Here is a 16,240-nt window from a genome sequence, read left to right on the forward strand (position 1 = left end):
CGGCCTGAACACGGCAGCTTCTAAGGCTCTGGGGCCGACCAGGCGCAGGGTGCAGCGCTATTGTGACCGCTGCGCCCGAGCGAGCCAGGAAGGCGGGGGTGGGGGAGGAGGGGTGCCTTTTTGTGCCGAGTCCGGGAGCCCCCCATCGAATCCCAAAGCCTCCTCCCTTCCGGAGATCGGCCGCTGAAGCCTAGGCAGGAGAGGGGGGACGCTGACTCTTCTTAAGATTAAGAAATTCGACTGCCAGAGGGATTTTAATTTTACTTCAGCCAAAGTGTCCACCAGTCTGCAGTGCAGAAAAAAAGGACGGGCTGTTTCCATGTGGCAGGATCTGCCCAGCTCCGGGAAGATGGAGTTTGCGGAGCCTCACCGAGGCCATTTTTCCATCGTCAGCGGGGGGAACTTTTTCCGTCTGTGGAAGTGCAGCAGAAAGGCATCGAGGCCACTAGGCCTTGAGAAGTGGCTGCCATTTTGAAGAGAAGAGCCAAGTGGCCTATTAACTCAGATTAATTGCTGTGTTTTTGGATTCCAGGTTGATGCCGTCCCAGGATGGATCAGACCTGTGAACTACCCAGAAGAAATTGTTTGCTGCCTTTTTCCAATCCAGTGAATTTAGATGCCCCAGAAGACAAGGATAGCCCATTCGGTAATGGTCAATCCAATTTTTCTGAGCCACTTAATGGGTGTACTATGCAGTTACCGACTGCCAGTGGAACATCCCAAAATGCTTATGGACAAGATTCTCCATCTTGTTACATTCCACTGCGGAGACTACAGGATTTGGCCTCCATGATCAATGTAGAGTATTTAAATGGGTCTGCTGATGGATCAGAATCCTTTCAAGACCCTGAAAAAAGTGATTCAAGAGCTCAGTCGCCAGTTGTTTGCACTTCCTTGAGTCCTGGTGGTCCAACAGCACTTCCTATGAAACAGGAACCCTCTTGTAATAACTCCCCCGAACTCCAGGTAAAAGTAACAAAGACTATCAAGAATGGCTTTCTGCACTTTGAGAATTTTACTTGTGTGGACGATGCAGATGTAGATTCTGAAATGGACCCAGAACAGCCAGTCACAGAGGATGAGAGTATAGAGGAGATCTTTGAGGAAACTCAGACCAATGCCACCTGCAATTATGAGCCTAAATCAGAGAATGATGTAGACGTGGCCATGGGAAATGAACAAGACAGCACATCAGAGAGTAGACCTGGTGTAGTCAAATCGCCATTCTTGCCATTAGCTCCTCAAACTGAAACACAGAAAAATAAGCAAAGAAGTGAAGTGGACGGCAGCAATGAAAAAGCAGCCCTTCTCCCAGCCCCCTTTTCACTAGGAGATACAAACATTACCGTAGAAGAGCAATTAAACTCAATAAATTTATCTTTTCAGGATGATCCAGACTCCAGTACCAGTACATTAGGAAACATGCTAGAATTACCTGGAACTTCATCATCATCTACTTCACAGGAGTTGCCATTTGTAAGCAGTTTTTGGTACAACTTAAATATATACATAAATGTATATATACAGGCAACTTAAAGGGAAACAACTAATTGGTTTTTGGGTGCTTATCAGTTCACAGCTGAAAGCATTTTAGGGAAACTACTTTGATTTTTAAATTTCTTTCCATTTTATGCGTTTAGTTCTTTTCAGCTTTTCTCAAAAACTCCGTTGAGGACTGGCTAAGTGCTAAACTTTTAAGAGTTCAGATTTAAATTTTCAAGATGGAAGTGTACATTGTTTAGCCTAAAGTGGGCTGTGGCCTGGCAGTATCTTGAGTGCAAGTGAACCAGTTTATTACCTGGTATCCTGTTTGTGCATAAATCATGGCTTAGTTTTTTAGTTGTTGGGGTGACCTCATTCTGAGGGTGGCGGTGCATTTTGGTACACATGGTAAGGGCTAAGATGAGAAAATTGGCTTTCTTGGATTGTTAGTACAATTTAAATAGGTTAATTTTTCTAAATGACCTGTTGTGAAGGTAAAACAACCTATGCTTTTGATAACTAGCACCACAGAATTGGCTTTTGAACCTTTTGTGGTACTTCATTTTGAAGCTTATGTATAGAGATGGAGAGAATCTAATTTATTTTCAGTAGAGTTGGGTAATATTGATACAGGGTTGTAAATTATAAACTTTTTTTGTTTGGACTTATGCAGAATTTCTTGAGTGTCTTGTTAGTGTCTTCGCTGAGCCTCAGTCTCTGAAATCTGAAACTACTTCATTGCTGAAAGGTTTATCAGCTTTAATTATTTGATTCTGATTTTGTTTCTGCCCAAACACATATTCATGGTCACCAGTAATATCACAAAAGATAATATTTTTTTGAGGGGCCAGAAATACTTTTGTAATACTAGGATGTCAAGGCTTTATCAGGAAAAGATTATATAGTGTGTGGTGGTGGTTTTGTGTGCATTAAACATTCACTTTACCATATAGATCTGCTATTCTTTAAAGTTGTAGAGGGCAAATGTGGGTGTGTCACTTTTGTTTCTGTTGGTTCATGTCTTAAATATGCTGTAGTTACTACTTCATGGTATTTTAGCTTAGTGGTTGCAGATTTAAAAAAAATTACTTTGGTGGTTATCTTGAGTCTGTATCGTCCTGAAAGTTAGTGGTTGTTTATTAGGGTGGAGAGGCTGTATTGAAAATCTGTTGGCAGTGCAGACAAATCCTTTTTCTTGCATTCACATTGAAACTTACTTTACATACATACTGTTTTGTCTTTGTTTTCACATAAAAACCTAGATCCAAGGATAGTAACAGATGTTTCTCTAGAAGCATACAAACCGAAATATAAATTTGTTCTGATTCTTATTAAAGAAATGTCAGTAGAGTATTGGTTCTATTAAAAAAAAAAAGTTGAAAATATTGGCGCTTATAGACAGTATGTGGTTCATCTAAAATGGGATTTAGCAAACTTTAAATGCAGAAAAAAAATCTCATGAAGAAAATTTAAATTGCTCAAAGACTTCATGGGGTTAAAGAAGCAAATGTCTTTATTCTGTCAGGCCTTTGGTTCAAGGTTGTGGTTGAAACCTGTTACTATTATTTTTGCCTTTGCAGTTTTTTAACTGAAGACTTAAAAAAGTGAAATAAGTCTCAGTGGAATGCAAATTTAGCTAAACACTGTGGCTTGGGAAAGATGTAATTAAAAACAATTCTATATATTGTGCTGTCAAGTTGGTTCCAATTCATAGCGATCCTCTGTACGAGAGAATGAAAAACTTCCTGGTCCTGTGCCATCCTCTCAATTGTTGCTATGTTTTAGCTCATTGCTGGCAGCCTTTGTGTCAATCCATTTTGTTGAGGGTCTTCCTCTTTTTTTGCTGACCTTGTCTTTACCAAGCATGTTGTCCTTCTCCAGGGACTGGTCCCTCCTAGTAACATACCTTAAGTACGTGAGGTGAATTCTCTTCATCCTTGGTTTTAAGGAGTCAGGCAATATTGACATACTCAAACTTAGTTGATACAAGTTAATTAATCACAGTGGAGCAGCTGTAGAGCCCTTGTCTGTATTAGATCCTATCCTATGCTCAAGGTTGGAAATTTTAGAAAGTCTTTAGCAAATGCTGTTTATCTTCTATTTTGTCTATAATGTTGTGATGGAGTAATATTTTCTTGGAGGTAAGAGTAGTTATTAGGGTTGTTAACCGTTTTTCTAGAATGAGAAAGCAAGTGATTTAAGATTATATTGGCTGCTGTTTTGTATATCTAGCTATAAGCAGGCTGTTTGCCTCCTAGATGAATAGCTTCTTCACTTTTCCCTCATGTGCTCTTTAATTATTTTTTCTGTATGTGATAGTGATATGAACACATTGTCATCAAAGTTTGTAATTCTGACTTGGTGCTTTTATATTTAACTGAGTTGACACCTAAGTTCTCCCAGTATACAGAGCCTCTCCCCTTGGGTTTCCGAGGTGGTATCACTTTGGAAGTAGATTGCCTAACCTTCCTTCCAAGGAGTGGCTGGTGGGTTTGAACTGCCAGCCTTCTGGTTAGCAGTCAAGTGCTTTAGACACTATGCTACCAGAACTCCCTTATACACGTTAGGTGTTTGATAAAATCTTGAAGGTTGGTCCCAGAGCCCCAAGTTTCAAACAGGCAGTAATTTATAGTTTATTAAGTGTTTGGGTTTGTATTATCTCATGGGGTCTTCATAGCCTTGTAGTAAAAAAAAATTTGTCAGAAGAGATAGGCCAACTTTCAAGGCACTTGAAGTTATTTGGAGGCAAGACAAACTCTGGACAACATAGAATAATCTGGCTTCTTTAGTGACCACTAAAGGTCTCGGACATTCTTTCCTTGGCTTAAAGTAACTCCTGGTTTCTTCACTGGGCTCATTTGTAGCAGTTGTTTAGTGCTCTGCTCTTTCTTAGTTTGTGGAGAATTTATATATGGTGATAGTCATGAATTTGAAGATCTTTGAAGTTCTTAGGAGGAAGTCAGCTTCAGGATGGTCTGACATACATACTATGGTAACCATCTTTTTTATCTAAAGAAGCAAAAAAAAAAAACAAAACCTGAAAATGAATTCACTTATGGTAACTAAAGTTTCATAGGTAAATAGGGGAAAAAGGTTTATTTAGATTGTATTAGATTCTATTGAAAAAACAGAATTATGAAAATAAAACTTTCTTGAACCTTCATAAAAAATTTGATGGCAAATATTTGTTAGACTAGAAATAAGTAGATTGTTTCACTTGATAAAATGCTCAGTAAAATTGTACAATAGGAAGATGACACTTTTTTATGTTTCACTTTCTCATCATGATAATTAATAGGATAAATTTTTATAAAAATATTTGAGGGCTTCATTTTAGTTTTTTTTTACCAATTTTGTTTTTATGCCACTTACAATTGGTGTCTTTTGATCGTGGATGTTTATCAAATCAAATCACTTTTTGAAGCTCCTGTTTTAGTATCCTTGTCAGTTTTCTCTTTTTTATTGGTATGACCTAGATCATCTTTTCCTTCTTGTAATTGGATTATTATTTACATGTACTTTAAGAAATGCTATATCTTTTTGCCAGATTTGTTTGCAGTTTATCTTGTATTTGATTTGCATTGTAATAATAGTTAGATGCTGCCTCATTACATGAAAAATGGTATGTCCATGGTATGGATGTTTGAATAGAGATTATTTTTTAAACTTGCTGTTTAAAAATAGATTTCTTGGCGTTGTGACAATATTTGTTGTCCCTCTACAGTCTTGGAGATTAAGAAAATACAAGCCACCTCTTGCACTAAATTATTTGCTGTGGATGTTTAAGTGGAAAGGTAAATGAAACCTAGAGTAGTTAAAGCTTTAAGGAAGTGGGACTTGAATTGGCTTTGGCTAAGTTGGGTTTGATTAGGTATTTTTTGTTGTTGTTATGTGCCATTGAGTTGGAGAAGGGTACTATGTTTAGATGTGGAGAGTTAAACGGGCATGTTCAGAGGATACATTTTAGGGATTGGTTGGGTATGAAGGGTGTAGTCAGGTTATAGGGTCTTCGGTATTGATGTGATAGAAAAGAAGCCAGCAAATAAGGGATTTTAGCTGAGAAGTGATATGAAATCTGTATTTGGGAAAGTTTGGCTGGGGGAGATGAGAGTGTTGCGGTATTGATTAAAGCTTAGAGTAGAGCAGAATCAGTACTGGAAAGAGAGGGAGTAAACTTAAAAGATTATTCCAGATTGCAAAAATGGCAGCCTTTTTGGGGTTGCCTGGATTGTAGGCCAAAAATTGGAAACTAGATTTGAGGAGTAAAGGAGAGAGATGAGTGTAGATGATGTCTAAGGCTTGTAGTGTTGTGTTGGTGCCTGAGAGGAAAATGATTCTTCAGGAATTCTTTCCTCTTGACACACCATCCCAGCAGTTCTCTACTTTTTTCTTTCCTCTTTGAGAAGGAAATTGATTATGTCTGCACACCTCTCAGGTTCTCTGTACCCAGCACCCTCCTCCTTACTAGGGGATTTTGTTTTATTAATTATTTTTTCCCCTTTGTCTTTGGGATCTTCATTCTCCTGCTTCTTTACTACATCACTTTTTCTGCCCCAAAATAGGTTGACATCTTTCTATGCTAGAGGAATCTATAACCCTCAAGTTATGATCCCCTTTACAGCTGAATTTCTTGTTTTCCTCTTTTCTCTCCTTACTCTATAATGCTCTGTGGTTTGGCTTTTATATCCTCCACTCTGCTAAAATTGTTCTTTTGTAAGTCACAAGTGAAAACTTCTCCATACTTATTTCACTGGATTTGCAGCATTATGACCACTTTACAGTATGTGTGTGAGAGTGTGTGTGTGTGTGTGTGTATATATATATATATATATATATATAGCTTGTTCTCTTTACCTTCTTTCTCTACAGTATCATCTGCTTCCATTGATTTACTTTGTTCCTACTCTGCTGTGTGAAAACTATATGACCTGACTTCTGAGCTTCAGACAAGAAAATCTAATAGCCAGTAGAGCTCCTCTTTGATATACTTACTTAAAATATAATATTATTTCCATTTTTGAACCTGTCTCTTTTATTTCCAAACATCCTTTTCCTTCTGTGTTAATGGTAATGTCATCCTTTTGTTCATCTCGTGGCTGGAAACCTTGGAGTCAGTCATTTTATATGATGAAAAAACATTTGAGTACCTCCTTTGTGCCAGGCATTATTAGTATTAAAAAAAAAAAAAAAGACAGACATAGTCTGTGCTTTTAAGGAGCTTCATTATGTGGGGAAGACTAGTGTAAGCAATGATGATGCAGGATACTAACTGGTCTGTTAGGTGTACTGTGAGGGTGTAGAGGAAGGCATGCCTGGAGTAATCAGGTAGGACTTCACAGAGACTTATATTTAATTTGAACAGAGACAAGCAGGCAAGTAAAAGGAAATAGTTTATACAAGTGGCAAGAAATTCCTTGATAGGAACCAGTGGGATTGTCTAGAGATAGAGGTATAAATACAGGCTGTATATGCCATGCCAGAGTTAAAGTTTTTTTTTTTTTTTCAAATTTTTCTTTTAATTGTGATTTAGGTGAAAGTTTATAGAGCAAATTCACTTCCCATACAGCAGTTCACACACACTGTGTCTCATGACATTGACATTGAGCTCCCCTCCCACTTCCTCCCGATAGTACCGCTTCCCTGTGTCCATCCCTCCATGCACTCCTGCCCCCTGAGCTGTCTCCCTGTGCTTAAACAGTGCTTCTTTCTCCCATGATTGTTTCTCTCCAAGAAGTGTACCTACCTCAGGTAAATGTTCAACTCATATGCCTGTCTTTTGTTTGGCTTGAATACACAGGTATGGGTTCAATTCCAGACCTGAAGGGCAGCTAGGGGCCGTAGTCTCAGTGGTTCCACCTGGCTCTATCAGACCAGCAAAGCTGGTTGTACCCCTGCCCCCCTTTTTTTCCCCCAAATGATTTTGAGTTTTTTCCATTTTGTTCTCCTTCTCTGTCCAGAATCTCCTACATAGATCCCCTTCCGAGTGGTTGACTGGTAGCTGGGTACCATCTAGTTCTTCTGGTCTCGTAGTTGTTATAGGCTGCAGGTCACATGGTGTACCAGTCACTAGGACTAATTGTTTCCATGAATCTTTGGTTTTCTTCATTCTTTGCTCTGGATGAGGAGAGACCCATCGTTGCAACTAGATGGCTGTTTGCAGGCTTTTAAGATCCCAGTCATTACTCGCTAAAGTAGGAGGTGGAACAGTGTCTTGTGTAGTATGTTATGCCAGTTAAGCTTGATGTCCCCTGCGACTGTGGTTCTGAGTCACAGGTTCAACTATTCACTCCCTCTGGGTAGCTGGCTGTGGCCAAGAAGTAACTACAACCTTGTCCCTTGTCAGCTCTACTATACACCTAGGAATTCTTATAGAACATACAAATATATTTGTAGAACCATTGTTTGCCAACCCTTTACATGGTCTTGGGTACACTCCCTGCTGCATGTTGTTGTTGTTACGTGCTTTCGAGTTGGACCCGACTCATAGTGACCCCTCCTTGGGTTTCTGAGGAGGTATCACTATGGAAGTAGATTGCCCCATCTTTCTTCTGAGGAGTGGCTGGTGGGTTTGAACTGCCAGCCTTCTAGCAGTCAAGGCACTGTGGTACCAGAGCTAAACTGTTACTCAGTTTTAAGACTTCAGGGGTATTTCTGGTTAAGGCTTAAAGATTTATTTCAGGGCATTAGTTTCAGGGGTTCATCTACCCTCCATGGCTCCATAAAGTGTACAGTCCCTGAGAATTTGAAAATCTGTTCTTCATTTTGCCCCTTTTGATCAGGATTCTTATCTGGAATCTTGGATCAAAATATTCAGTAATGGTAACTGGACACCATCCAATTCTTTTGGTTTAATGGCAAAGGAGGCAGTTGTTCATGGAGGCAATTAGCCACACATTCCTTATCTTCCTATTCCTGACTTTCCTCTTCCCTCTGTTATTCAAGGTGAGTAGAGACCAGTTGTGCTTTGGATGGCTGCTTGGGAGCTTTTTTGTTTTTTGTGCTTTTACTTTTATTGTGGTGAATATACTCACACCAAGGCATTCACTAGCATAACAACTTCCACATTTACAGCTCAGGGAGACTGATGACATTTTTCATGTTGTGCTACCATCACTGCTATCCTTTTTCCAAAATATTCTACCATTAGCATAAATTCAGTGACTCACAAACAAAAGCTTCCCCTTTTCCTTTCCCTTCTACCCTGGTAACCACTAATAACTCTGGTGTAATTATATATTTTAAGACCCTAGGCACTACACAAGGAATAGGTGGTAGAACAGAAGCACTAAATGCATTATTAGGCCAATTAACTGGTTTGTCTCCTGAAAACATGACCCTATAAATCTGTAAACCAAGGAATTAAATCCCATGAGGTTTGTGCTTGTACATAAACAGCTTCAGTGGCTACTTTTTTGGTTTTTGTCATTATTGTAAATATATCACAACTTTTGCCAATTCAACTTTTTACAGGTGTACAACTTATTGACAGCAATTACCAAATCAGCTGTGCAACCCTACTCTTTATTGGTATAATTTTTCCACCACCTTAACCTCCCTTTTCCTCCCCCAGTCAGAAGCTTTTGATGCATTTCTGTTTGGTAATTAGAATTTAGTTTATACCTTAAGGGGCAGGTTTTTTTACCCCAACTTGATTACTTTGTTGCTTTTGGCTGATTGTCCTTAGTCATGGGTATAAATGTTTAACTTCCACCTCCTGGTTGTCAAGAGGAGCCCATTGAAAGGAAACCTACCTCTTTTTAGGAGGTGAGTTTCAACAGTCATTTTTGAAACTTCTTTTAATAATCTCAAATGTAGAATTTAGTTAGAAAAGTAGACAAATTAGTGATAAACCTAAAAATGGAATGTAAGTCTCCGTACTTACACTTTTTATATACTCCCTCATTCTTACTCTTAAAATAGAAAAAAATTTAACTTTTTTTTTTTTAAATTGTGATTTGGGTGAAAGTTTACAGAGCAAATACACTTTCTTTTTTTTTTGCAAATTCACTTTCTATACAGCAGTTCACATACACTTTGTTTCATGACATTGACCACAATTCACCACAATGCAACAGCTCCCCACTCACTTCCTCCTGACAGTCACCTCTTCCCTGTGTCCATCCCTCCATGCACCCCTGCCCTCTGAGCTGTCTCCCTGTGCATAAACAGCTCTTCTTTCTCCCATGATTGTTCTCTCCAAGGGAGTGTATTTACCTCAGGTGAATGTTCACCACCTATGCTTACCTTTGGCTTGGCTGGAAGCCACAGGTGTGGGTTCAATTCCAGACCTGAAGGGCAGCTAGGGGCCATAGTCTTAGTGGTTCTACCAGGTTCTATCAGATCAGCAAACCTGGCCCCTCTCCCCCCCCCCAAATGCTTTTGAGTTTTGTGCCACATTGTTCTCCCTCTCTACCCAGGATCTCTTACGTAGACCCCCCTCCAAGTGGTTGACATTGGTAGCCGGGCACCATCTAGTTCTGGTCTCATAGTCATATAGGCTAAGGATCGCATGGTGTACCAGTCACTAGGACTTACTGTTTCCATGAATCTTTGGTTTTCTTAATAGAAATTTTTTTTACGTATATGTGCATTTTTGTTTCTTTTGGCAACACAAATGATCTGTTACATATCTTGTTGTTAGGTGCATTCAAGCTATTGTCAATCATGGTGACCTTATGTGACAGAATAGAACTACTCCAGAGGGTTTTCTTGGCTCTAATCCTTATGGAAGCATATCACCAGATCTTTCTCCCATAGACCTGCTGGATGGGTTCAAACCACCAAATTTTTGGTTAGAAGCTGAGTGCTGAACCATTGCTACCAGGGATCCCCATGGAACACTACTCAGTTAAAAAAGGGAATTACTGATGCACTGAACAGTATCAGTCAATCTCAAGCAATTACTTTGAGTGAAAAAAGTCAATCACAAAAGGTTATATACTAGATGATTCTATTTATATAATGTTTTTTGAAATTATAACATTTTAGGTGACAGATTGGGGTTGGGAATTGCCAAGAGGAAGATGAGCGTGGTTATAAAAGGGCAAGAGAAATGATTGTTTTCGTGTTGGAATTATTCAGTATATTTACTTTGGTGATATAAAAATCTACATAGGTGATAAAAATGTATAGAACTTGATGCAGACAAGGCATGTGTGCACATGCACATACACAGTTGAGGTAAAACTGGAAACATCTGAGTAAGATTGGTAGATTCTATCAATGTCAATATCCTGGTTGTGATATTAGATGTTTTTGCAAAATGTTAAATTAGGGGAAACTAGACAAAATACAAGGAATCTCTGTATTATTTCTTACAACTGCATATCAGTTTACAATGATGTCAATAAAAATCTTGGTAATAGAATAAAAAAGTATAGATCTGTGTACATGTTCACATGAAGAGATGTCCTTAACATATTGAAAAGATACTGAATAATAATATTACATTATAATAGTAATTATATTTTAACAATATAATATACTACTATTACTACAAGATATATAAAGAGGATTGGTGGTGCAGTGGTTAAGTACTTGCCTGCTTAACCCAAAGACTGTCAGTTTGAAACTGTTCGACGGCTCTGCAGTACAAAGACATGTGATCTGCTTCCATGAAGATTACAGTCATGAAGACCCTATAAGGCAGTTGTTTGTAAGCTGAAAATTGACTCAGTGGCACCTAACAACAGTGTGTTCCATGGTATGTGTAACTATTAAGTTGGTGAAGGACAGCTGGGCTGATACTAGCTTTTGGTTATTACCAGGTCTTTGAAGTGGTTCTTCCCAGTTCAGTCATGGCCAGTGAAGCGACACTGGAACAGACCCAGATTTGTAAACTGGGAGTATTGAAACAATAACTGGAATGAGAAAAATTACAGGTCAATACCCTGTTAGAAATTTAATCTCCTTAGGAAACAAGGCAGCGTGCATGTTGCACAGCAACCAAATCTCTTGATCACAATGAGAAACAGTGGTGCCTGGCTCAAAGATGATAGCCATCTATGCTGCCGTGAGTGTGAGTTCTCTCCACAGTTTTGACAGTAACCCAGGCTCCCACATTGGGCTCCTGAAAGAGCTCATTGTGCCTCTTCCAAGACTTCCATTTCAAGGCTTTGACCTGTAATTTTTCCTGTTCTGGTTAACATTCAGGTATACCCACATTTTGTAAACTCAAGTCTGCTCCAGTATTGTGGTATTATTGGCCATGACTGATCTGATTCGAATCCCAGGTTATTACAGATAAATCTACTATGAACATCTGTGTATAGGTTTTTGTGTGAACATAAATTTTTATTTCTCTGGGATAAATTTTGAAGCATTTATTACATGATAATTGCTTGTTTAATTCTATACTGCCAAGCTGTTTTCCAGAGTGACAATTTTTTAATCTCTCACCAGCAATATACAATGATTAGTTTCTTTGCATCCTTACCAGCATTTGGTGTTGTCACTGTTTTCTTTTAACCATTTTGATAGGTGTATAGTTACATCTCATTGTGATTTTAATTTTCATTGTCCTGATGGCTAATGACACTGAACATTTTTTTGTGTGCTTATTTGGTATTTGTATATCATCTTTGGTGAAATGTATTCATATATCTTACCCATTTTCTTTTTCTTTTTTTTAAATTTTTATTGTGATTTGGGTAAAAGTTTACAAAGCAAATTCACTTTCCATACAGCAGCTCACACTTTGTTTCATGACATTGACTACAATTTCCCACAATGCAACAACTTCCCTACTACTTCCTCCCCATAGTTACTTCTTTCCTATATCTTTCTCTCTCATGCACTCCTGTCCCACGACCCCTCCTACCTGTCTCCCTGTTCATTCATAGCCTTTCTATTCTCCTATGATTGATCTCTCCAAGGAGTGTATCTACCTAATGTAAATGTTCAGCTCCTATGCCTGTCTTTTGTTTGTATTTTGCCTGTTTTCTAATTGAATTGTTTGATAGTTTACTGTTGAATTTTTAGAGTTCTTTGTATATTCTAGATGATGGTAGTGTAGTGCCTAAGGCACTTGACCGCTACCCAGAAGGCTGGTGGTTCAAACCCACCAGCCACTCCTTGGAAGGAAGGTTGGGTAATCTATTTCTGTAGTGATGCCGCCTTGGAAACCCAAGGTGGGGTCCCTATGAGTTGGCTCTGACTCGACAGCACATAACAACAGCAGAATGATCTACATTCTTTTTAATTGTTATTGTTAGGTGCCATCAATTCAGCTCTGACTCATAGCAACCCTACAACAGAAGGAAACACTACTTGATCCTGCTCCACCTTGGCAATTGTTGCTGTGTTTGAGCACGTTACAGCCTCTGTTTCAGTCTATCTTGTTGAGGGTCTTCCTCTTTTTTACTGACCATTTACTTTACTAAGGATGGTGTCTTCCAAGGACTAGTCTCTCCTAATAGCGTGTCCGTAGTATATGAGATAAAGTCTGTCCATCCTTGCTTCTAAGGAGCATTCTGGCTGTACTTCTGCCAAGACAAATTTGTTAGTTCTTACTGGTTGTCCATGGTATATTTAATACTCTTTACTAGTAACATAATTCATAGACATCTATTCTTAGGTCTTTCTCAGTCCAGCTCTTTGCATGCATATGAGGTTGAAAATACTATGGTTTACTTTACTAGTAACATAATTCATAGACATCTATTCTTAGGTCTTTCTCAGTCCAGCTCTTTGCATGCATATGAGGTTGAAAATACTATGGTTTGGGTCAGGCACCAAAGTGACATCTTTGCTTTTTAACACTTAACAGAGGACTTTAGGAGCCCTGGTAGTGGTGCAGTGACTGCTAAGCACTCAGCTGCTACTGACAGATTGGCAGTTGGAACCCTGCCCTGCAGAAGAAAGATATGACAGTCTGCTTCCTTAAAGAATACAGCCTTGGAAACCCTATAGGTGTCTGTCCTATAGTGTCTGAGTTGTAGTCAACTTGACAGCAGTGATACATATTTTTTTTAAATGCAGAGTCATTTGCAGCAGATTCTTCAGTGTAATACATTGTTTCACTTCTTGACTGCTGCTTCCAAGGGTGGATCCTGAGTAAAATGAAACTGACAGATGAATTGTGGTCTTTTCTTTTTGATAGCTATATACAAATCATAATTTTTAAACATTGTTTTTTTTTTTAAATTTTTTTATTGTGATTTGGGTGAAGTTTACAGAGAAAATTCATTTTCTATACAGCTGTTCATACACATTTTGTTTCATGACATTGACTGCCGTTCCCCACAATGTAACAGCTTTCTTCCCACTTCCTGAGTTACCTCTTCCCTGTCTTCTTTACTATGCATTCCTGCCCCCTGAACTGTCTCCCTGTGCAAATACTGCCTTTTTTTTCTCCCATGGTTGATTGATTGTTCTAAGGAGTGTATCTACATGACGTAAGTGTTCACCCTGTATGCTTGTCTGTTTGGCAGCAAGCCACGGGAGTGAGTTCAGTTCCAGACCTGAAGGGTAACTAGGGGCCATAGTCTCAGGGGTCTCACCAGGCTCTATCAGACCAGTAAACGTGGTTTGTCTTAGGATTTTGAGTTTTGTTTCACATTCTTCTACTATTCTATCCAGGATCTCCAGCGCTGATTCCCTTCTGAGGGGTTGACAATGGTAGCTGGACACCATCTAGTCCTTGTGGTTTCATGGTCATATAGGCTGAGGATCGTATGGTCCACTAGTCCCCTGGACTAATTATTTCCATGCATCTTCTGTTTTCTTCATTCTTTTTTGCTCTGAATGAGGAAAGACCCATTGTTGTATCTAGATGGCTGCTTGCAAGCTTTTAAGACCCCACTTGTTACTCACCAAAGTAGGATGTAGAACATTTTTGTGCAGTATGTTATGCCAGTTGAGCTTGATGTCCCCTGCTACCATGGTCTGGAGGCCACAGGTCTCCACCATTTGCTTCCTCAGGGGTGGTTGGCTATGGCTTAAATACTGCTTTCAGTTTTGGGTTATTTTATTAAAGAACCAATAAAATCTTACAAACTTGCGGTTTGCCCTTAATAAATGGGAGCAGATTTTATTTTATTATTTGTCACCATATTAAAGAAGCCCTGCTTGTGCAGTGGTTAAAGTGCTTGGCTGCTAACTGAAAGGTTATGGTTCAAACCCACCGGCCGCTGTGTGGGAGAAAGATGAGGTAGTCTGCTGCTATAAAGATTTACAGCTTTGGAAACCCTATGGGGCAGTTCTACTCTGTCCTGTAAGGTTCCTGTGAGTTGGAGTTCAGTTAATATCATTGGGTTTTTTTTGGTTTTGAGTCACTATATTAGGTGACATTACTTTATTAAGATTTACAAAGTTCTTTTTACATCTCTAGTGACCTTATATAAAATATTACAATACTCTTGTTAAAGATTGTCAGAAGGAAAAATCTGTTTTGGAAGATGAACAATTACATTTGCACATTAGATTAAATTAAAAAAATCATTACTGGTTATATGATACTCCCTATAGACCAGGAAGAGTCTGAAGGTAGTTTTTCTTTTGTAAATTATGAGAGTATATTCCCCATGTCATCTCTAATTTCTCTTGATGCTGTAATTGGAGCTGTTGGGGCTCCCTGGTGGAAGTAGGTGAAATGCAAGTTATATCTGTAACCATTGAAAATAACAGAAATCAACACGATACTAATTGACATTGGAATTTTATATCCAAAGGCATTTCTTTAACGTTGCAGTTCGTTCAATTGAAAAATGCATTGAATCTGTTTTTATAATTGCTGTATCTAGGAACAGCACATCCACCATGCCATGATCTATAACAACTTGCAGAACCATTGTTGAGAGGTAATAAAGTTCTACATTTAAAATGCTTTTTTTTTTTTTTTCCTTTTTGTTAACAGAGCTTTGGGGCAGAATGCTACAGTGCATGTAATTAAACCACTGAAATTAGTTATTTGAGGAAATACGTATTAGAGCTGTAAGGGAAGTCTTGATAAATACCTTAGCAGTTTCGTAGTAATATCTGTGGAATTTTTTCTTAAGGATAAAGCGCTGATAGTGGAATTATCAGGGCAAAGGGTTATACATTTTTGTGTCTCTTGATATACCTACTCTGTATGTCTTTCTGAAAGGATTGTAAATCCTGTATGAATCCAGCATTTGCCCAATGATTATAATAGCATTGGTTGTTTTAAGTTTTTTGATTAAATGGATGTATAATACAAGATTGTTTAAATTAGTACAGTTTTATTGTTGAAAATGATTTCTGCTTTTTGTTTACTTTGTATTTTTTCCTGTGTCTATATCCTTTGCTGATTTGTATGTTTGGGATTTTAATGTTTTATAGCTATTAACCTTTTCTCTCATTGGATATAAATAGTTTTTTCCCTAATTTGAATTTTGTTTTAATTAGTGATGTTATATAGTTGTACTGGAGAAATTTCATGTTTTATGTAGTCAGATCTGTATTTTGGGATGATTTCTTTTATTGATTCAAAGCTTGTGCTTCTAGACATTTGATAATTCACCTTTATAGGATCTTGTAAAGAATTGAAGAAATTCTGCTACAGTCTTCTTTACTTTCTGGGGATTTTATTTTAATATCCAGTACTACCTTAATAGGAGCTCTGGTAGCATAGTGCCTAAGGCACTTGACTGCTAACCAGAAGGCTGGCGGTTCAAACCCACCAGCCACTCCTCGGAAGAAAGTTTGGGCAATCTACTTCATAGTGATACTGTCTCGGCAACCCAAGGAGGGGTCGCTATGAGTCGGGTCTGACTCGACGGGCACAGAACAACAACAG

General features: G+C 38.5%; 1 protein-coding gene across 1 annotated transcript in view; it reads left to right on the plus strand.

Moving 5' to 3' along the window:
* The first annotated feature begins 549 nt into the window (after positions 1–549).
* Positions 550–16,240, plus strand: part of NSD1 (nuclear receptor binding SET domain protein 1) — a 252,169-nt gene continuing 236,478 nt past the window's right edge. Inside the window, exon 1 of the mRNA XM_007952943.2 lies at positions 550–1,476. Within this exon, the coding sequence (XP_007951134.1) occupies positions 550–1,476 (927 nt within the window). The remainder of the gene's footprint in view (positions 1,477–16,240) is intronic.

The sequence above is a fragment of the Orycteropus afer genome, unplaced genomic scaffold, assembly GCF_000298275.1.
Source record: "Orycteropus afer afer isolate SDZICR_OR568_19922 unplaced genomic scaffold, OryAfe1.0 scaffold00366, whole genome shotgun sequence".
In the NCBI taxonomy this organism is placed as follows: domain Eukaryota; kingdom Metazoa; phylum Chordata; class Mammalia; order Tubulidentata; family Orycteropodidae; genus Orycteropus; species Orycteropus afer.